The sequence below is a fragment of the Apium graveolens genome, chromosome 6, assembly GCF_009905375.1.
Source record: "Apium graveolens cultivar Ventura chromosome 6, ASM990537v1, whole genome shotgun sequence".
NCBI lineage: Eukaryota > Viridiplantae > Streptophyta > Magnoliopsida > Apiales > Apiaceae > Apium > Apium graveolens.
The window spans coordinates 215,094,321-215,116,392 of record NC_133652.1 but is presented as its reverse complement, the minus strand read 5'-3'; the positions used below and the strand labels follow the sequence as shown (position 1 = coordinate 215,116,392).

General features: G+C 37.4%; 3 protein-coding genes across 3 annotated transcripts in view; 1 reads left to right on the top strand and 2 right to left on the bottom strand.

The window, feature by feature from the left end:
* The window catches only part of LOC141665727 (histidinol dehydrogenase, chloroplastic-like), a 73,356-nt gene extending 64,259 nt beyond the window's left edge, over positions 1–9,097 (bottom strand). Inside the window, 5 exon segments of the mRNA XM_074471710.1 lie at positions 2,967–3,029; positions 5,610–5,681; positions 6,428–6,560; positions 6,920–6,980; positions 8,605–9,097. Coding sequence (XP_074327811.1) covers positions 2,967–3,029; positions 5,610–5,681; positions 6,428–6,560; positions 6,920–6,980; positions 8,605–9,097 — 822 coding nt within the window.
* On the bottom strand, positions 4,072–6,308 carry LOC141666659 (uncharacterized). Its single transcript, XM_074472781.1, has 2 exons — positions 4,916–6,308; positions 4,072–4,829 (listed from the first exon to the last, which is right to left on the bottom strand). The coding sequence occupies exons 1-2, from the start codon at positions 5,207–5,209 to the stop codon at positions 4,146–4,148; spliced, it is 978 nt and encodes a 325-aa protein (XP_074328882.1). The 5' UTR covers positions 5,210–6,308; the 3' UTR covers positions 4,072–4,145.
* Positions 9,098–13,455: 4,358 nt separating the features above from the next.
* On the top strand, positions 13,456–14,381 carry LOC141665726 (uncharacterized). The gene is made up of 2 exons (XM_074471709.1): positions 13,456–13,593; positions 13,668–14,381. The coding sequence occupies exons 1-2, from the start codon at positions 13,456–13,458 to the stop codon at positions 14,379–14,381; spliced, it is 852 nt and encodes a 283-aa protein (XP_074327810.1).
* Positions 14,382–22,072: the final 7,691 nt, after the last annotated feature.

Here is a 22,072-nt window from a genome sequence, read left to right as displayed (position 1 = left end):
AAACCTGTTATTTTTCAAAGCAGTTTTATACACAGGCATAAACTCCAGGTCCCCACCCCGGATGAAAATGAACTCCTGGTGCCAGCCCCGGAGTGAGTTCCACATAAAGACAGGTGCACTCTTGGCATCGGCAGGAAACCCGCAACCATCTATGTTGAATGTGAACTCAAAAAGGAGGAGGTAGGGTGGACTTCTTAATCTTAAAGATGTAGTGAAAAAGCTTGAAGGTAGGGAGGTACTTCTTCACATGACAACAGGCAAGGAACCAAGAAACCCAAAGGAATTCAGAGCTAACTGAGTAAAGGGTTTCCCGTAGACATCACGACATAAAGACTTGGTGAATTGGTGAAGGTTGGGCCTCATGCCACGAAGATGCTCTAGAGGAATAGCTACCCAACCACCCATGGGACGGTGATAGACCCTCTCATGAGGCTCAGGCCACCTCCATTCCATATCATCACCGAAGTGGAAAACGGCTTTCACTAAGTCATTTATTTGTTCGAAGGTATATTCCGAAAGGTCGGGGTGACGGGGAGCTGGAACATAGCCAGTCCCGAGAGCATTATAGAAAAGCTGATCCATGCAGGCCCCATCATAAGGCTCTATTCCCCCAGGCCTATAAACAGCAGAAAGGTCCCTAAAGTAGTAATCATGTGGGGGACTATTCTCTCGGGTCTGAAGTCTAGTCTAGTAGTTGTTTTTTCTATTACCTAAGACTCGTATCTTCTACCCAAAGTATGCCCGGGGTTTAAAAGGAAAGTAGGCAACTCCTCAACTACAGTTTGGCGACGGGGAGGCATGTTCTCTGGTTCCGGGGACGAGTCACTTGAAGAGTGGTCGGGAAATCCGAAGTGGGGACGTTCAGGTCTACGTTTAAGGTTGGCCAATTGTTTTATTCTCCACCTTCTAACCATATAACCCCAGAGTCTATGCCATTTCGAAAAACAAAAGAAAGAGAAAAAGAAAAACGGAAAGCCACTCAGAAACAATTAACCACCAAGGTATATCCTATAGTCTATACATACATATATGCCTACAACACAAGTCATGAACAATCACTAAAGCCAAAGAACAAACCCAGTTTCTTGCATAAATTAAACCTCTTATTCGCACACATACAAACACCAAAAGACAAACCCAGATTCACTACAAACATCAATTGTTTTTATTAAAACAAAACCTGAGAATCTAAACAATGAACAACAACATGTTCGATTCACCAAAACTCGACGCAACAAAAGTAAACTAATTCGAATGATTGGGTACGCATGCATTCGAAGGGCTCAGACTACAAGTATTCATTAAACAGTCATGAGAAAACAAAAAATGAAGAAAAGTTAGAAAACTTTCAAGAAAGCAGGAGAAATAAGTCGGCTTCAAAGAGAAAAGCTCCCAAATTTGCCTCGAAGAAAAGTTGTAGAGAATGTTTGGTGTTTGTAATGGCGTAAAGAAAAAAGAAATGGCAAAGTAGGAGTATTTATAGGCACAAATGAGACAGTAACCCACTCAACTGACACACAATCGTGTTCGTCGGGTGAAGATACGTGACATAATCCTGAGCATCCAGAAAATAACCACCGCAGTTAATGATTACATCGTTGTAATTATTTAACAGGCGCGGCTTTTGAGGAGAAAAAGGGGGAAAACTGCAACGTTTCGTATATATACATGTATGTATACACATATTCCTACAGAAAGCTCAACCGTCACTTGACATTCCGGGGAAAACGCCAAAGTACTGGGCACCTATCACATCCGTACCCGCCAGTTCAAGCATGGGGCCTACCCAAACACAACCCTGGGGACTTGTATCCAACAACACCCCGGGGTTAGGGGCCACAAATCAAAGAAAAAATGCGAAATTTTTCCAAGTGACAAAAACCAAAAGGCCTACCCAAACACAACCCCGGGGACTTGTATCCAACAACACCCCGGGCTTAGGGGCCAAAAATTAAAGGAAAAATATAAAAAATTTCTGAATCACGCAACTCATAACACACGCTCTAAAACAGAAGACTACTCCCCCATCCGGGAAAACCCGCATAAGGGAGTGGGAGGCAAATGATAGGCCATAAATAATCAAGCCCAAATAAAGAAGTAAAAGCCCAAATAGAGAACACCCCAGGCCCAAACTGCGGTGGGCCCCAGAGCCACGTGGCATAGGACAAAAATGTCAACTGTCTCATGTTACCCAAAATGGAACTATTGCATCCCAGCCGTCCATATGTAAAGATCCCAAGACAACACTGGTGGAAGAAGGACACCCGGCCCCACAATCGATCCAAGCCGTCCAATCACTCACCAACCAAGAATGATCAAAGGCTAGGATGAAGAGGTACAAACCCCAAAAACCCTAAATCTTTGGACCTATAAAAGGCCCCAAAAAGAGGGTTTTAGGGGATGGAAAATATTTGACTGCTACAGACCTATACACACACCATTATACATATTTTGAATAGCTCCTTCTTCTTCTTCAAGAAACTCCATTCTTATTCTCACGCCGGAGTTGCCGCGGGAAACAACTCCCTCCGGTTCTGTTTTGCAGAGTCCCCTACCTAACAGGTTAACCTTACACCAGCTGTCACGTGGACATGACATACGTGAGAGGAGAGAAGACCCGGAAAGAAACAGAGTTATCACTAAGTAAATAATAAAATGGTATAATGCTTCATTCAGCTTCCAAAATGCATGGAGCACAGTAAACATACCATGAGAACAGATTATGGTAAACAAGAATTGTTCCATACACTAAATGTACATATTAAGTTTAGTTAACATAAAATCATATGTTATGCATATACTTTGCTTTTACTTGGCAATTATTGTTCCTTCCTTGAGCATTTTTTCGTTTATACCAAGTTATAGCCAAAATTTCCTCAAATAATACTACGAAATGCTGGACCGCACTTTTGGACCAATAAATAGACCATTTAGAAGTATAATCATTTTATGCGGTACAAAAATACCTGTGATCCACCGGCTTTAAGTATGTGTGTCACACCAGCTTTCTTTGCACAGTAAATTACCTCCTACCAAAAGAACAGACAACAAATATTGAAGTTATTGTATAAGAGCATATGCACCCATCGGGGGCATCAATTCATCAATTCATCAATTGAATCAATGGAGTTGGTTACTATTCATGTTAAATTCACTTTTTTCCTTAGTTTTTATACACCCACATAACTCCATCAATTCATCAATTACTATTCATTAAATAAATAATTATACTATATATCATAAATTTAATTTCATCTCTATTATTTAATGGTCCCACAAATAATATCCAATAATATATTGTTGGATAATTTTAGATTTTTGATAAGATTGTGGATAAATTTAAATTTTTGATAAGATTTTCGTTGAATCACATTATGACACGTGTCTTGATCTAGATTTATAGATTGAAAATTGTCTATAAATAATATCATGATCTTCATATTATAGTCATCTCAAAATCACTACAAATCTTTGCAATAATGAATTCATTAAAAAGATTATTGAGTCAGAGGCAACAACACAGTGAAGAAGAGACTGAAATTATGAATACCATGGTGAATGAATCGGCGATGATGATGGAGTTCATCAATACTCCAGATGAACAACAAGGACGGGGCTCACGACCTGGAAAATCTTCTAATCATCCCAGAGAAAGGCTATCGAGAGGAAAAAATCTCATGGAAGATTATTTCGTTGATCGTCCAATATTCAATGAAGATGATTTTCGTCGAAGGTATAGAATGCGCCCTCATGTTTTTAATCGCATCATGACAGCTCTTTGCACTCAAGATTCCTATTGGCATCAAAAAACAGATGCAATTGGATTATTGGGGTTGCTACCACAACAAAAAATGACTGCTGCACTACGAATGCTAGCTTACGGTGCAGCAGCTGATCAGTGTGCCGAAATATGTCGAATGGGAGAATCAACCACACTTGAGTGTATGAAAAAATTCTGTCAACAAGTGGAAGGGCTCTTTGGTCAAGAGTACCTTCGTGCTCCGACACCAACAGATTTACGAAGGCTTCTAACAAGGGTACCTTGATAATTTAAATAAATTTATTTTATTGAATTCAAAAGTAGCAAACAAAATTAAAATTAAAAAACATAGAACATAAATGAATTAAAAACATAATAGCTAAATCTAATCATAAAAATCATCATCAAAGCGAGGAACATAAGCACTGCCAGTAGTAGTCTCATTCACTTGTTCCATGATCTCAGCCTTCTTTCTTTTAAACCATTTTTTCGTATTAGGGGTCATTTGGCTAGTATCCATTGTCATGATCTTTGTTTGCTCCCTTAATTCTTCAATAGCCTCGTGTTTTGCCAATCTTGCTTCTTTCCGTTCCTCAAGTGCATCAAGTCTTGCCTGCCTTGCTTCTTTTCGTTTCTCAAGTTCTAACATCTCTCTCGACATTTGAAGGGTTTCCTCGTCTCTTTTGATGTTGGCCTCCACTAGTTGTTTTTGGTGACATTGCATATTATTGAAAATAGCTATAGACATCTCTTCTTTTTCGGTCATACGTTGCTTTCCTTTCTTTTTTGCATGTTTGGACGCCTTTACTCCCATCGGTCTAACTGGACTAGAAGGACTTTCTGTTTCTCGATTAGACTCTGGAGTCGTGAAACCTTCTTCATCAACGCAATCATCACTATTCAAATTGATTGGTGGTGAATCCATTTGTGTTGGAAAATTTCGTTGAAATGGAGGAGAAGTAGTGGGAACGTCTATAAATTGAGGATGTGCCGCAACTGCTTCATAACATTCCCATTTGTCAAATGTCTTATTCATTTCCTTAAAATATAGTCCTTGAGCCTGAGTTATCTAAAAAAATAATAAATTTTGGATACTAAGTTATCACATAAATAATATAAAAGCGTATTTAATATATATATATAATTATAATTTACCTCATCTACCAAATTGGTTCCGCTTGCACTATATCTACTAGCTTGATTTTTTGCACATTGCCATTTTTTTAGTGCTCTCTTCAATGGTGTCCAATGCGAGTCAAGAGCAACTTTTGAACGAGGTTCGGCATGAGGATTCTCTGGAGTGCCACACCAATTTTTTGCATAATCATCGTGAATTCGTCCCCATAAATTATTTTTGTTCGAATATCGACCGGTGATCGGATCAACAGATTGTCGAGCCCACGAAACAAATAATTGTAATTCTTCGGAAGGGAGCCAATTAGTACCCATTTTTTCTTAAAAATATAAAAGTACGGAATGTGTAAAAATATATGAGTGTAATTTTTTTTTGTTATCAAAAGAATACCGAAGCTGCTATTTATAGGGCAAAAAAACTACTGTTAATACTCAAAATTATAGCTGTTGGAAAATCAGACCGTTGTATAACATAAAAAGAAGTGAAAGGACTTCTTTATTTATGGGGTCCAGCAATTGCAGCCCGTTAGTCACTCCTTTAGTAATCAACGGACTCATCCACAGATTGATGGACCATCAATTATTGATGGACCAATTCTTCACGCGGTGCACACAGTTTTTGGAGATACAAACTGAAAAAACTGCTGAACTGATGGTTTGCTCTCCCGGGTGCATATGCTCTAAAAGACAGCTTAAACTGTATAAAGAAAAATACCTTGCAGAGATTTCCAACACTTGTAGGAGGAGTAGCAAGTACAACAGTTTTACATCCAGCTATCTGTGCAGGCTAATTTACATGATACCATATATGTCAACAATCTCATAAATCTAGTTGTTTAGGGAAAAAAACTGTAGGAAAGTACAGAATACTAAAGATAAACATAGTGAGATTTTTAATCTCATTTTGGGTAAGATCTGACAGCTTATATGACTTCATGGAGCATCCAATAGCTTGATGAGGAAATAGTATGTAAAAATACAACACAATATACATAAATGCGGATAATGATATACTTAACACATGGAAAAGAGAGGACAGCATGAAAGCAATAAATAAAATGCAAGAGAAAGCTCTGTAGCAATACAATTATGAGAAGATGACTCAGAAACTAGAAGGGGCATCCTAACTTGCTGAAATACGAGGAATAACTTTTCTTATAAACTCAATGGTGTCAACAGACATGACGCCTGACGGGCAAGCCCATAGGGTCCCAAATACATGGTATGACATGAGATTTGTACTCCTTTTAGGGAAGAATGCTTATAATTTTTATACCCTTCTTTCACCTCTTCCCTATCAATTTAAACTACAACTCTAAGTCCAAATTTTAAAGGAATGAAAAATTCTACTTGTTATGTATATATATATATATATATTCACTCGAAAGAAACAATAAACTCACATCCTCAACCTGGATTCCACTACATCCCTAACAAATTATTTTCAAACTACATAACAAATTAAATTCAGCTTTTACATGCATTATACAATACCCTTTCCATCACTGTTCAAATTTACAACCTCAAAATCACGAAAACATTAATACCTGCTCGGAAATTAAACGAAACCCCAGATAAATTCTTGCGTAAAGCAATACAATTGGAGTAACGTAAAGACAAACACTTGCTCCCGCTAACAGAAACAAGCTGACCACCCATCACCCACCTTCCATTAAATCAACCCAAATTCACAAAACAACATTTTTTATATACACAAATAAAGATTATCGAAATGGGGGAACTTCACTTATAATGTATATACACATTCTAATAACGTGTGCGTATATATTTAATTTGTAAAAGAAAACAAATTGTTGATTAATATGCGTATCACATCTAACTTATTGTTTTCGGCCATAATTCGAAATTTGGTACCATGCCATGATTCGAATTTAGGAAGCCTATCGTTGTCCCAAATATTAATTTAATATTTTATACAGAAAATTTTTGCTTCATAATTTGGTTGGAATTAAGCAAATCCTTGAGAAATCCTTGGGCCAATATGGGCTGTGTCCAATAAATAACGAGGCAGGTTCAAGTAGTACTAAAATTTTGGCCCCATCAAAGTTATCCATCGTATCAAACTCTGTTAACAAAAATCAAATTAACACCACCCTCTCATTGAGATTAAGTTGCTTCACAGTTTTCTACCAATTATATAGAAGTAATAAAAGACTTGCGAAGATATTTTTGTAGACTTACAGGGAGTAGCATAAACCCCAAAAGGTGCAACCCTCGTATAGTCAAATGGGATCTATTTTTTGCAACAAGAAAAAATTAAGTCTTTAGAAATTAATCATTCTTATATAATGCTGGTGTGTCTATATGATCACGGTCAGTATGATATGATGATTGTGTTGGATTGAACATGAATTTGACACAAGTAGGACCTATATGTTTTTTGTGCAAAGTAAAAGTATAGTACAATAGTAGTGCTGTGTACAGAATCGTGAATGAATTGGATATATGACCTTTATGGCCAAATTGCTTAAGTTCAAACCTTTAATCATCACAGTATATGATTCTTCACTTTTTTTGAATTATATTATTTATCATATACTCATGAGCATTCAAACACTCAAACAGCCGTGAAGATCCTGTCCGCTTCATTCTTTCTTTTATTTGATGGGGTTTTCTAATGTGTGCCCATTGCACATAATAAGCCCCGAAAGGTGCAACCCTCATATAGTCAAATGGGATCTATTTTTTGGGCTCCGTCACTTTTTTGGTATAGTTGAATGAAAAAGTCATTTATTTGATATAACTGTTGAGAAATTTCCATTTATGGTACATAACGCTCTTCTTTTGGGAAACACCAACTAACCCCAGAACAAGTGGCGTTCTGGGGTAATTTTAATTTTTTTTTTCTCTTTTTCCCGTGATGAAGTTGTGTTATTGTATTTTTGAACGAAATAAAAATAGTTGAAGGGCTGTTTTTGGACTTCCATATTAAATAAATGGGAAATGTTTTCATTAATTTTTTTTGTTGGCTTGTAATGTAAACCTAATTTATGTGTGTATTTTTTAATTTAAATAAAAATTCGTCTAAATATGAATTTTGTAACTCCAAAAAGGGTGTCGTGCAATATGAGATCAAAATATTTAGGTCAGGGAATGTTTTGGCATGGGCATATGTAAATAACCGTAGAATTTGTGGGTTCCAAATTTTTTGGTTGTGTTGTAATGCAAAGCTATTTTTTGTGCAAATATTTTATTTTTATTAAAAACTAATATCACTAACACTTTTGTAGCCTCGAAAATGGTGTATTGAGCGGCGACTGCGTAATTGTAAGCGAGGGCATGTTTGTGCGTAATTGGCAGAAAATTTGTATATGTTACATTTTAGATTTAAATTTGAAACTGGAGAAAGGGTGTCATGTGGGAACATGAATTTAAAAGTACGTTGTAACGGAAAGTGGGATAATGAAAATGATAAAGTAGGAAGTACATTGCAACTGAAAAAGGGATAATTAAAGAACTCTCAAATTCTTTAGTCATCCGCAAGATTAACTACGTAAATATCAAAATTTGATCTTCAATCTCGTTAGCTTTCTCATCATTTTCTTCGTCATCCCCTTGAATGTGATGGGAGGTATGCTTATGACCTCCCTCCCCATTTTTGTGGGTCGATGCGTGCCTACTCGACCGAGTTTGACGCAGTGGCTACGGGTCGGGGTCGGGACGAGTATAACAGATGTTTGTAGCCATACCAGTATCATCGTGGCCTTGAGAAAAATCCCCAACTTTGACAATATACTTAGCATATTTATTATCCCACTGTTGTTCCTCTTCACGTATCTTTTCACTCCTACACCTTGCGAGTACATCCTCGGCCTCCCTTTTCCTCATCTCAAGCTCGTCCTCCATGAAGTGGTAGTATCGAGACATTTCTTTTAATTCATAATCATGTTCTTCCTTTGAAATGTTACCAGCGTTGAAATTGTTAATAATGTTATCTTCGTACCGGATCGATGATTTCATAAAGTCGAAGTGCATTTCCCCGTACCCAAGATACTGTTCATTGTCACGGACGGCGAATCCTTGTGCAGCGCGTATAACTCGCATTCTTCGGACAAATTGCTTGACCTCACTGATTTTTGCTCTGTGAGAATCAGTAGGTGCCTGAGATTCAGTCCATTTATACCAATTAACTTTCCCGTTGTTACGCATTTCCGACCTTGCTCGTCCCCTGCCCTTGTTCATGACCTCAGTGTATGAATCTAAAAATGTGGAGAATGTTAAATTAGAGAGGGGTGAAATGGAGATGATGACTTATAGATTCACAGATATTTATAGTAAAAAAAAAAGAACTGGTAAAACTTTAAACTTTGAACTGGGGCAATAATTTCGAAGGTGAATTTAATAGTTTGAGTTGTCAAATCATTTAAAACATTTGCACGTGACAAAAGTTCTGAATTATTAAATGTGCAATACCTTCGAAAAGCACACAGTACTTGTTTTAACTTATATTAATTCCGAGGAGATTCGCAAATGGGGTGTTTAATGCAGTGATGGACAAGAAGAAGATATTTGAGGGAAGAACCTATTATAATGATGCAAAGAAATTGCATTATTTGCTAAAAATCAGCAAGGTTAACGACATATTCATCAGATTCTTCACCGAACTCTTCATCCTCAGCCTCCATCTGTAGGTGTTGCTGATGAGCCACAACGTACCTTGCTATTAAGTTATCGTCTTGTTCGATAAGGTTGATTTCCATTATGTCATATTTTTTGTAAACCTCATCCACCTGACGGATACGTTCCTCCTCTGTTTGGGACATATCTTTATAGGCCCTTTCAATCTTTATTTTATCAGCTTTTATTTCGTCCAATATTTTCTGATTAACCTTACCATACGATTTCTTCGTGGTTTTGGATGCTTTTTTTTCCTTCCACGTTCAACAGATTCAGCTAAACTTAGTTGACGCATACCTCTCTTAACATTTGTAGGCGTTGTCAGCCCTTTGCCTTTATCCATTTTATGTGTAATAAGATGCCTACAGTTTGAACATATGGTTTAAAGTTATGAAGTATGATGTATTTATAGGGCAAAATGAGCCTTGTAGTGGTACAACGTAAAGGTTATTTTGCATGCTTACAATAAACTCCCCAACAAATATAATTTTAAAATGTTATCCAACAACCACTGTAATCTTATCAGCAATAGCAACCAACTATTAATTTGCAAATATGTGATTTGAGTTGTCATTGTTGTTTTCCATATTGTCATTCAATTACTGTCATTGCGTGGCCGAATTATTATTAATGTATCATTTTAGTTTTCCAATGCTTCCCTTGTAACATTAATTTCATTTGGCTCAAGTTTTAAATTGTTTAAGTTTAGATAACATTTTGAATACTAATACTGGGAACGAAACTGACTTGATCGTGGCATAATAAAATACAACAAGTCCGAAAGTAACCATAATCCATAAAGTAAAGTCTAAAGTGCATACAAACTGAAAACATGGCATAATAAAGACGAGAATGTTAGGAACATGAGCAACAATACTGATCAGCCACAGAACCTCCCGCCGGTGTGGCATAGCCTCCCTTTCCCTTTTACTGCTCTACGGGGCTGCTGCCTCACTTGCACAGGAGTATCAGCTTCCTCACCAGCGTCATCCTGCTCATCACTGTCACCCCCCATATCTTCCTCCTGCATGTGATGGGGTGTATGCACCTGGCGCCCCTGCTCGAAACTCTGTGCGGAGGTGTCATGTACCAATCACGGGTCGAACCCCCTAGTCGGGGTCTGAAAAGAAAATCCCGAACCACTTGTCTCGGGCGGAAAACTATATGTAGTATGTGGAAAATCACTCTGAGTAGAATGGCCCCAAGTGGATCCAGCAGCCCAAGCACTAGGAACAACATAAGGGCTCTGAGTACTGTGGCCAAAAGTAGATGTAGCAGCAGCATGGCTCTGAGATATCTGCCTCCACGAGGAGCCCGCTGCATTATGAAGTTGGGAACTACGACCCCAAGTAGACATATGAGAGGATCCCTCTCCCTGAACGTAGTGGTCCCAGATAGGCTCAGTATGTCCCGATGAACTTTGCTCCCAACCTGATGTAGACGAGATGTATAGAGAAGAACCCTCACCAACTGATGGGCGAGGCCAAGGCTCCTAACCATCCAAAGGAGCTACTGGAATATGAAGAGAAGCGGTACGTGGCCTACGTGCATGAGCACCGCTAGTGCATGGAGTAGTAGGAGGTGGATACGGGGGCCTCTGTGAAAGAGAAGTGAATCCTATAGCATCTAATATGCCATGTAAACCCTGAAGTGCCTCATCCACAGTAGCATCATCCTCAGCCACGCCCGAACCCCGAATCTGGTGGCAGGCAGCGGACAAGCCCTCAGCCTGCATTGACAACATGTAAAAGTATGAACATAAACTCATATAAGGAAAAAAACGGAGCTACTTGACTTAAGAATATAAATCTTACAGCCACGAGTAGGTATCCCTGCGACCCCTGGAAGCCTTGTTGGCCCCCCACATCCTAGGGTTGATCATGAAACGCCTTGTGACTCTATCAAACCACTGAGGATACTGAACTGCGCACATAGGTCTTCGAGTGCGCCTGTAAGATGGTGGCTGAAGCATCGCACTGTGGCGTGAGTCCCACAACTCACGCACCCTATCGAACTGCAATGGCCATCCTCTCTGACCCCTATGGAAAGAATCATGGCCTCGGAGTGGAGAGTCGGTAGGGACCTGCTGCAAGTAGCCAAACTGTCTAGTGACCCTATCGGTGTAGTACCACTCCACCCATGTCAAGTAAAAAAGGGGAGAAGGTGCACTCATAAGTGAAAGCTCAAGTGCAGGGATGTCTCATGCCTCATCCACGCAATCCTCGTAGGGCCTCCACCTGAAGGAATCCGCCGACATGGTATCTAGGTCATAGCAAATCCCGCGCAATGAATGTGTCTGCACAGTCGTAGCATTTAATGGAACCATCCTCCTACAACAAAATGTATTGTATTAACGATACATTCAATGGCAATATTTGTCAACATCAAATGAAGTAGTCAGAATGTAGCATACCTCAGAGCACGGGGATGCTGCATCAAATAAACGTTTCGCTGCATTGGAGCTAAGGTTGTATAATGCTCATGGATAACGTATAAACATTTTGCTGTATTGGAGCTAAGTATCAAACATGGATCATGTATATAATAGTATGCGTGAAGGTTGTAGTGTGGATATGTACCTGTAATAAAGTCATGGAACCACAAAGCTCCGTCTTATATCCAATACTGGCAGAGCATAACCGTCGGTAAAGATAAGCCAGACATGCACTGCCCCAGCTGTAAGTACTGATGTGTTCCACGTGCCGAACAAATGGGAGCAGGTTCAAAGGCATGCGGTAACCACTATAATTTGGCACAGTAGAGCCAATGAGCAGAAGCAAGTGCGCACGCGTGTGGTACAGGAGCTCACGCTCGTAGTCATCACCAGCAGAAGAGTGTAAACGTGAACAATCACCAAATTGACGAACCAACCAACTGATCTTAATTTCACCCTTCTTTATGACATCCATATCTAGCTCTGGATCTAGGGCAACACCAAGAAGCTCATGGAGTAAAGATGCACCTACGTCCCCTCCAATAGGTAACACTGGACGTCCGACACTGCGTAGGCCCAAAATGTAGTAAACATCCTCCAATGTCACACTGGCCTCCCCAAAACGGAGATGGAAAGTATGAGTCTCCGGACGCCAGTGATCAAAAAATGCGGAGATGAGCCCAGCATCATGTCTCATACTCCCGATTAGCAGAACACCCATGAAACCAGCTTCCCTTACGGCATCGTGGATACGTTGTGGTAGGGGGTTCGCCTCAATACAATCCCAGTATGTTTTGAAATTCGAACGTAGCCGTAAATGATCATCAGTACCCTGCAAGTAAATGTCTAATTATGCATTTGAAATACGCAACAAGTAAATAGTAACGGATAGTGTGAAAATGAGGTATACCGTGCCATCCCACACAAACTGTGAACGATGTTTGTTCTGTTGGTTAAGTAAATCCCCATCAATTGGTCCCGAGTGGATAAGTTGTCGTCCAGCCATTTAATCTTGTAAAAGAAAGGAACTTGCAATAAGGCATTGTAAAATCTTAGAAAAAAATGGGCAGCATTTCCGCTATATTATCACTTTCCCAATCCAAAAACCCAACCAACAAACTCAGTATAACAAGCCTGTCATCCAATGAATGTACGAAGTAATTATCATTATTAATTATATTTAAGCATTTTATATATAACTGATGAACTACATTTTAGTTAAAACAAGAAATTATGAAATTATGATTATTTAGTGAAGCTATATAAGACTCTCTCCTAATATCCCTTTCAAGATAGTAATTTTTAATAAACCATGTCTCCTTAAAAAATATCAATATACAGGGTATATATAAAACTGATCGTACATGAAACGCTCTTGGGAGCAGTGAGGCGTGCACATATTAACACTGATCGTACATATAAAACTACAAGGAGTAATAAAGAACAGCTCATTGTACAGTGTTGGGCTGAGGGGTGTAACTGGAGGATGATGGCTGCTTTCATGCATGATTCCGGGTACTGGCGGATTAATGTTAATAGAGAGGAACACAAATGCATGATCGATCAGCCATTACAAGATCACAAGAAGTTATCTGCAAGGATGATTGCGCAGCTTGTAAAACCACTTGTAAGTAAATCTTTAGCAAACGTCACTTATTAAAGCCGAATTTTATTTGACATTTACTGTTTTATGTGAAATAGGTAATAGATACACCAGAAATTCCCATTAAAACCATTATCCCGCTAATCAACAACGAGCACAACCACATAGTGGGGTACAAGAAAGCGTGGAGAGGGAAGCAAATAGCAATTGAGGAAGTGTATGGCAGTTGGGCTACAACATACCAAACTCTACCCATGTTCCTGGCAGCTATTATGAAGACAAATCCTGGAACCATTGCTGAGATCGATGCTGTCCCTCATGCTAAGGAGCGTGGCACGTCCGTCTGCAAGCGGATTTTTTGGTCTTTAAAGGCAATGATGGACGGGTGGCAACATGCACGTCCTGTGATTTCAATAGATGGGATATTCTTGAAAGGAAGATATAGGGGCAAGCTGCTTATTGCTATGGGTGTTGATTCGAACAACCACCCGTTCCCTCTCTGTTATGGCTTGGTTGATGAGGAGACGTACGAGAACTGGTCTTGGTTTTTGCAGCGTCTTCGAAGACATGTCTGTCGGCAACGAACCAGCGTCTGCATCATTTCTGACCGTGCTGCCAGCATTATCTCCGCCCTACGAGACCCGCAAAATGGTTTTGCTGAGCCACTCGGCATCCATAGGTTCCATCTCCTCCATGTAAGAAGTAACTTTTGCAGTCATCACCCAGGTGGTGAACTAAAAAAATTAATGTGGAAAGCTGGAAGAACCACACAAGTCTCAAAGCACGACGCATATATGTCAAGGATTGGTTAAATTTCCCCCACCGCTCTACAATATCTTGCTACAATACCCGTGGAGAGGTGGACACTTTCCCTCGATAGTGGTGTTCGCTACGGTCAAACAACCATAAACATGCTTGAGGGCTTCAACGACAACATAAGGAGGGCTCGTTTTCTTCCAGTAACAGCAATGATGGAGTACCTCTTCTACAAGGTGGTCACAATTGTAGATAAACATCGAAACATAGTGGATGACGGTCTACAAGAGGGGCAACAATTATGTGCACGTTCCGCCGTAATGTTAGCAAAAATTCGGAGGACGGCAACAGGACATACAGTTATTACTTTCCATCGTCTCCGCGGGATTATGAAAATACTAACACATCAGTACACAACTGCTAAGGGGACGATAAAGGGAGGTAAAACCCAGGTTGTCAACCTCAATGACCGTACGTGCACCTGTGGAAAATGGTCGACCAATCACATGTTGTGCTCCCATGCAATGGCAGGTTGTATAACACATGGATTGAGTTGGGAGCATTTCATCGAACATTTCCATAAGAACCAAACAGTGCAGAACTTGTACATGCCAATAATTTATCCGTTGGAACCAACTGAATACTGGAACTACGACTTACCCGTACCTTGGCAGGGGTATGGAAAGTTAGTGTCGGAAGAGTCCTTGAAGAAATTAAAGAAAAAACGCGGGGATAAGGGACAATCGGTGCGGATCCGAACGAAGATTGATGGTCTGCGGTCTGGAAAGAAATGTAGTTTATGTAACCAAGAAGGTCACACCAAGCGTAGTAAGAAATGCCTAGGGCGCCCACACTGAAACACGTGATCTTGTTGTCAAACATATGTACTACTGCTATTACAAGCTGTCTACTTGTAATATGGTTCCGTTTCCTTGTTTTCCATTTCATTATTTACTTGTTCTATCATAATATTTTGGTTTCAAATGCTCATTACACATTCATTTTATATAACAGTTAACGTTTTTAAATTTAACATTATGACACCCTCTCTCCAATAAATAAAATTTATTATTTAATCATACAAACTCCAAATGTTTTTACATACCTACAAAACAATAGAAAAATGGACCTAAACAAATTTCCGGTTATCTAAATATGTTGTAATATCCGGGATATATCGTGTAATTATTTTTGCTATTATATAATTATTATGTATGTTCAATATCTATTCTGTGAGCTAATTGTTAAGTGTTATCTGTACTTGAATATTCAAAAATAATATTAATTGAGTATTTTAATTTTTATATGTCCAAAATAAAATATAGATAATTGTCATATCTTCCTAATTATTTTTATGTTGGTTTATGGATTTATAAGAATCATATGAAATTTCTAAAATCTTTTTCCGGGTAATTAAAATCTATTTTATAAAAACGGGAACCAACCGACGTCACCCGTTATTACGTTTTTGAAACCCGAAACTCTTTCGAGAACTCCTTCCTATCCTAATTGTAATATTCCGAGCATATTCCACGTTTCGACTTTTTCAATCCGGCGTACGGTTTGTCCTGCGCGGGTCCCGGCGCAACATTTTCGATACAATATTCGTTTCGGTAAATCAATAAAACCCGTATTTTCGATAAACGGGAGCTTTTTATTAAACTATCCCAATTATCACTTCGTAATACGTGTAACCAGGCGCTGAGACCTAGACTGCAGTACAAATTGTACTGATTTGGATAATTATCCCGAAAACCGATACCGTTTGGATCAGTTTTTACAAATAAATATACCGTTTTATATCCGGAATGATCCAACGGGATACTAATTTTCCGTAATTATAAATAGCCTTTTACCGTATTTTATTTCATATCAAAATCATTTGCAGACAGATAATTTTATAATTTTCAGAGAAAAGCCCTAATTACATAAACTGTTCTAAGAATCAAACAGCAAAACGAAGGCGTTACCGATCTCTATTTTCAAAGCTTGAGTAACCAAAACGAAGGATTTGAAGTGTTCTATCAGATTCTGAGCTTTATTTCACTGCAGAAATCAAGGTTATTTTTCTAAAAATTTATTTATTTTCGAATTTATTTTATTAAAAATATGAATTTTTGTTCGGATGATTGTTAGTATGATTTGATGATTGCATGTTGTAGAGCTTGTTTTCCTGATGATTTTCATATGTCATACGTCTGATTTGGATTTCAATAACATGCTCAAAAGTGGGTTTAATTTTCGAATTTCAAAATTAGGGTTTATAACCCGTATGAATGTTCTAAATTGAAATTTGGGGGTTTCTTATTCTGTGATAGATTGATGTTGTGTTATAGTGGGTTGTATTCTCTGTGAAATTTGCAATCTAGTCGTATAAGTTTCATGAACCAACGAGGTCTGTAGAGAAGGGAGTTGTGTTTTGAAATTTTCCGATGTTCGCCGGAAACTGGAAAACTTCACGGCCAAATTCCGGCCAACTCAGGGATTGTTAGGATGAATTGATTGCATGGTTGTGTTCCTGGTGTTGTGTAGATGTGATCTGGAGGTGTTGGTGGGGTGAGGACGCCGGGAACGTGTTCTCCGGCGAACTCGATTGTTTTCCGGCGAAGGGCTGGAAAATTACAGTTTAGTACCCCAACTTTTGAAAACGATGCAGTTAGGTCCCTGAAGTTTCCAGACTTTGCAAATTTAGGATTCCTGTTTATAAAATGTTTAAAAATCATATTTCCTATTTATTTTTATTATAAAAATTCATTTTCAAATTCTGAAAATTCTAAAAATTATTATTTTAATTCTGAAAATTATTTTTAATTCACAAATAAATCTAAATTAATTAGTTAATTAATTTCAGTTAATTTATAATTGATTAATTGGTCAATTAATTCGAAGATTAATTGATTAATTGATTTAATTAATTATTAATTGATTTTAATTAATTATTTAATTAGATTTAATTATTTAAAAATGATTTAAAAATTCTGAAAAATAGTTTCGAGCTTTAAAATATTATTCTAAATTATTTCCAAGGCTCGAGAATTATTCTAAAATTATTTTGGAGCCAGAATGGGCCAACCGAACCCTGTTTATTAACCCGAAATTGATCCAACGACCCGTTTTAATTTCGAAAAATGTTTTAAAAATCATTTTAAATACCAGAAAGCCTATTTATGACCCGAGACTTCTTTATAAATAATATATCATTGATTACGTGATGTATTATGTGCTATATGTGACTTGTTAATTGACTATCGGTCTATATATTCGGTGTTTACTTGATTATTGCATAACTTTCAATCCGTTAATCGGATTTGGGTAAAACGAAGGGTAGATAGAAGTATGTGTTGAATAGAATTCCATGAGTAAATTATTGATAGATGCTTATGATATGGAGCAGAAGAGGCAAGACGTAAGAAAGGGAAACAGATAGTTGAAGAGTAAGACGGTTGTGATTGGAAACGAGTGCAGTGTAGTAAACTAATATCAGGCAAGTGTTCTAAACTTTCTCGAGATATTGTAGTACTTGATAATCCTGTGATATTGCAAGTGCTTTGAAGCACAGAAACCTAAATCAAGATTTCAGTTATTATTCTTGAGCCATGAATCATATTCTTTCTAATCCATTGATTATTGTATACCCAAACAAGAATCACAAATCTACGATACTACTCCACAAATACATACAAACTAAATACCAAATACTGAAATGAACTATTATATACTCAACCCATGGTATCTTATACTCGAAAAGACCAAATCCTTGAAACTTTGAAATGTTGATTCCTTTGTTATCCAATTCTTTCGTTACCCAGCATCCAAGCTTTTAAATTGCCTTATTGATCCTTACAAGGATTGAAACCCTTTCATTGTTGAACATTTATTGTTGTTAATGATTTCGGTTATTGTTTATTATTGCATATTCTGTTATTATGTTAGAATTGGATTGTTTTTATAGAAATTGTGGACCAGATTCGTGGTCAGACCATATAATGCTCAAGTTAGGCCAATGTGAGCCTTGGATCCAGTAGTTAGAGCAATGCTGTGTGCCTTGCTCGGGGTTAGTGCGTGACTGATCAGCAGCCTAACCTTGGTTTTTAAATTAAAAGTATAATATCCAATTCTAAATCATAATCCATTGTTCACTTGATATCATAACCATATTCATCTGATGATCATTATTCTCAGTTTTGTCATTATGACTTGCTGATCTAGTTAGCTCATTTGTGCGCTGTTGTTTATATTCTTTCCAGTTAAAAAGGAACCAATTGGTAAAGAGGATCCCCAGTCCAGCGCGAGAGCTAGGGGTTCAGGTTGAGAAAGTGGAGCTAGTAGGCTTCTTTTGGAATAATTTAAGTTTGTAAAAGTTTGTAATAATGTTTAATACTCAGTTTGAGTTTGAAATAGTTGGGATTTGAACAGTTTGTAATATATTAGTGTGTTTGGCTTGTGTGCATACTTTAACCTGTTGCGGTCCGTGGTGGTTGGTAAGTAGGGTCACTGCATATATTATTATTATCTTTATTATTGTTATAAACAGGTTATAATTAAGGTGTGTGTGTGGACCCCAAACTTCTGACCCGGGTTTGGAGGGCGCCACATAACAAGTGGTATCAGAGCCTTTCTGTTAACGCACATACAGTTAACGATCCAAACACAATCATATTTGACACAGGAACTCCAACTAAGCCTACCAAAACTGAAGAACCACCAAAGACACAAATTCAAAGTCGGTATGAGACCATTAGAGTTCCCATACTGAGACCATCTGAATATCCCATATGGAAGGTGAGGATGACCATGTTCCTGAAAGCAACAGATCCAGAATATCTTGATAGAATCAAGGAAGGGCCTCACAAACCAACCAAGCTCGCAGTTGCAGTTGCAGGTGAAGCAGCAAAGACCGTACCAAAGGAGAAGAGTGATTATACTGCTGAAAATATAGCATCAATTGCTAAGGATGCTAAGGTACGACACTTACTGCATAGTGCCATTGATAATGTAATGTCAAATAGGGTAATTAACTGCAAGACTGCTAAGGAGATATGGGATGCTCTAGAAACAAGGTGTCAGGGAACTGATACAATTAAGAAGAACAGGTAGACAATACTCACTCAAGAGTATGAACACTTTAACTCAAAGGCTAATGAGTCATTGACTGATTTATATGATAGATTTGTCAAACTCTTGAATGATTTGTCATTGGTTGATAAGGAGTATGATCTTGAAGATTCAAACCTTAAATTTCTGTTAGCTCTTCCTAAATGCTGGGATTTGAAGGCAACAACAATAAGAGACAACTACAATCTTGATGAAACAACTCTTGATGAAATTTATGGAATGCTCAAGACTCATGAACTTGAGATGGAACAAAGAAGCAAGAGGAAAGGAGGAAAGTCAAGGATAGTTGCTCTTAAGGCTGAAGAAGAATCCCCCAAAGCAGCTACCTCAAGGAAAGACAAGGGTAAAGCTCTTTTCACAAAGTCTGATACTGAGTCATCAAGTTCTGAAAGCGATAATGACTCAGATTCTGAAAGCTTGCCTGAGACTGATGCTGATGAGGAGATGATGAAGCTGTGTGCTCTTATGGTGAAAGGGATCACAAAGTTTGCATACAGGAAGTTCAGGAAGGGAAAAAAGTTTTCCATGAAAGGCACAAGTTCTGATAAAAAGAATTTTAGAAGATCTGAGGGCAGAGGAGGATAGTCTGATAGAGGAGATTTTACCAATGTCAAATGCTATAACTGTGGTGAGAAAGGCCACATATCTCCTGATTACAAGAAAGTGAAGGGTGACAAAGGCAAGGCTCTGGTCACAAAGAAGAAAAGCTGGACAGACACCTCAGACTCTGAAAGTGAGGAGAACTATGCTTTGATGGCAAATGTTGATGGTCACAAAAAAAATTACCCCAGAACGCCACTTGTCTGGGGGTTAGTTGGTGTTTCCCAAAAGAAGAGGCGTTCTGTACCATAAATGGAAATTTCTGAACAACTATATCAAATAAATGACTCTTTCATTCAAATGTACCAAAAAAGGACGGAGCCGGGAAGTGTGTCTATATGATCACGGTTAGTATGATATGATGATTGTGTTGGATTGAACATGAATTTGACACAAGTAGGACCTATATGTTTTTTGTGCAAAGTAAAAGTATAGTACATTAGTAGTGCGTGTACAGAATTGTGAATGAATTGGATATATGACCATTATGGCCAAATTGCTTAAGTTCAAAGCTTTAATCATCACAGTATATGATCCTTCACTTTTTTTTAATTATATTATTTATCATATACTTATGAGCATTTAAACACTCAAACATCCGTGAAGATTCTGTCCGCTTCATTCTTTCTTTTATTTGATGGGGTTTTCTAATGTGTGCCCATGGCACACAATAAGCATTAACTCCCATGAGTTTTGTGCATTTTGATTGGTCCTCTAATCATAAATATTGATGTACCCCCTGCATTTACAATAACTCCACCAATATAAATGTAACAAACTCATAAAATTTAGTGCTTATTGTGTGTGCTTGGGCACACATTACAAAGACTGTTATTCGATTTGATGTGCACATTTTCTCCTTGATTGCACGACATGATCCAAAAAATGATACGGTTGGTGTTTCATTTATCTTTTTTTTTAATTTTAAAGGGAAATGTTAACAACAGGGCTATATTTAAACATTAAATATATTTGATCCTTATTAACATAATTAATAGCTACTAACTTTTTTTGTGAGGAATTAATAGTATATTTGATCCGTATTAACATAATTAATAGCTACTAACTTTTTTCGTCAGGAAATTAATAGTTACTAGATGGGAATCGAACCCAAGTCAACTATTTGTAAATTTAACATATCAACCACTTGAGCTAGAGACACATTTGTGAAACTCTTGATAACATTAAGTGTTGAGGTAGAGATTATTTATTTACACTGTGTCTTACTCTATATTTAATTTGATATTTATTTTGATATATCTATAAAATATAACGATTTGAGGCTTGACTAATTAACTCATTCAAGTTTCAGGGAAAACATTTTATTCGTAATTACTATTTTACCCCTGTATTTTATTAAATATTAAAAATTGTTGTTTTGGATGGGAATCGAACTCAAGTCAACTATTTGTAAAAATAGCATATCAACCACTTGAGTTAAAGACACATTTATGAAACTCTTGATAACATTAAATGTTGAGGTAGAGGTTATTTATTTACACTGTATCTTACTCTATATTTATTTTGATATATCTATAAAATATAACAATTTGAGGCTTGATTAATTAACTCATTTCTATGTACTAGCTTTATACTAGGGAAAAATAACAAGAGTATGTATATTTTAATTGTACTACTTTTTATTTATAATTAAATTTAGAGTTCATAGACAACTTTAATAAAAAAAATTGTTTTAAACCCAAATTTCTTGTGTAACATAGCTAACTTATTCTAATCAACGAACCAAAGCATGATCTTCTAATCATAGTAATTTTAAAAATATATTTTTCTCCGTAACCATCGAACCATGTTAGCCTCTTTATACTAATTTTATAAAAGAATAATGTAGAATATTCATAAGCATAAAATATACAGTATCGATAGACGAACATTCGGTAAATAAATAAACTCATCAAAATTATTAATAATTTTGGTAAATAAAAATAATTACATTCCCGAATGTATTCATTCATCGAGATTTTATTGTACATGTTTGTGATTATTCTAGGGATGAGCAAATCCGGACCAAAAA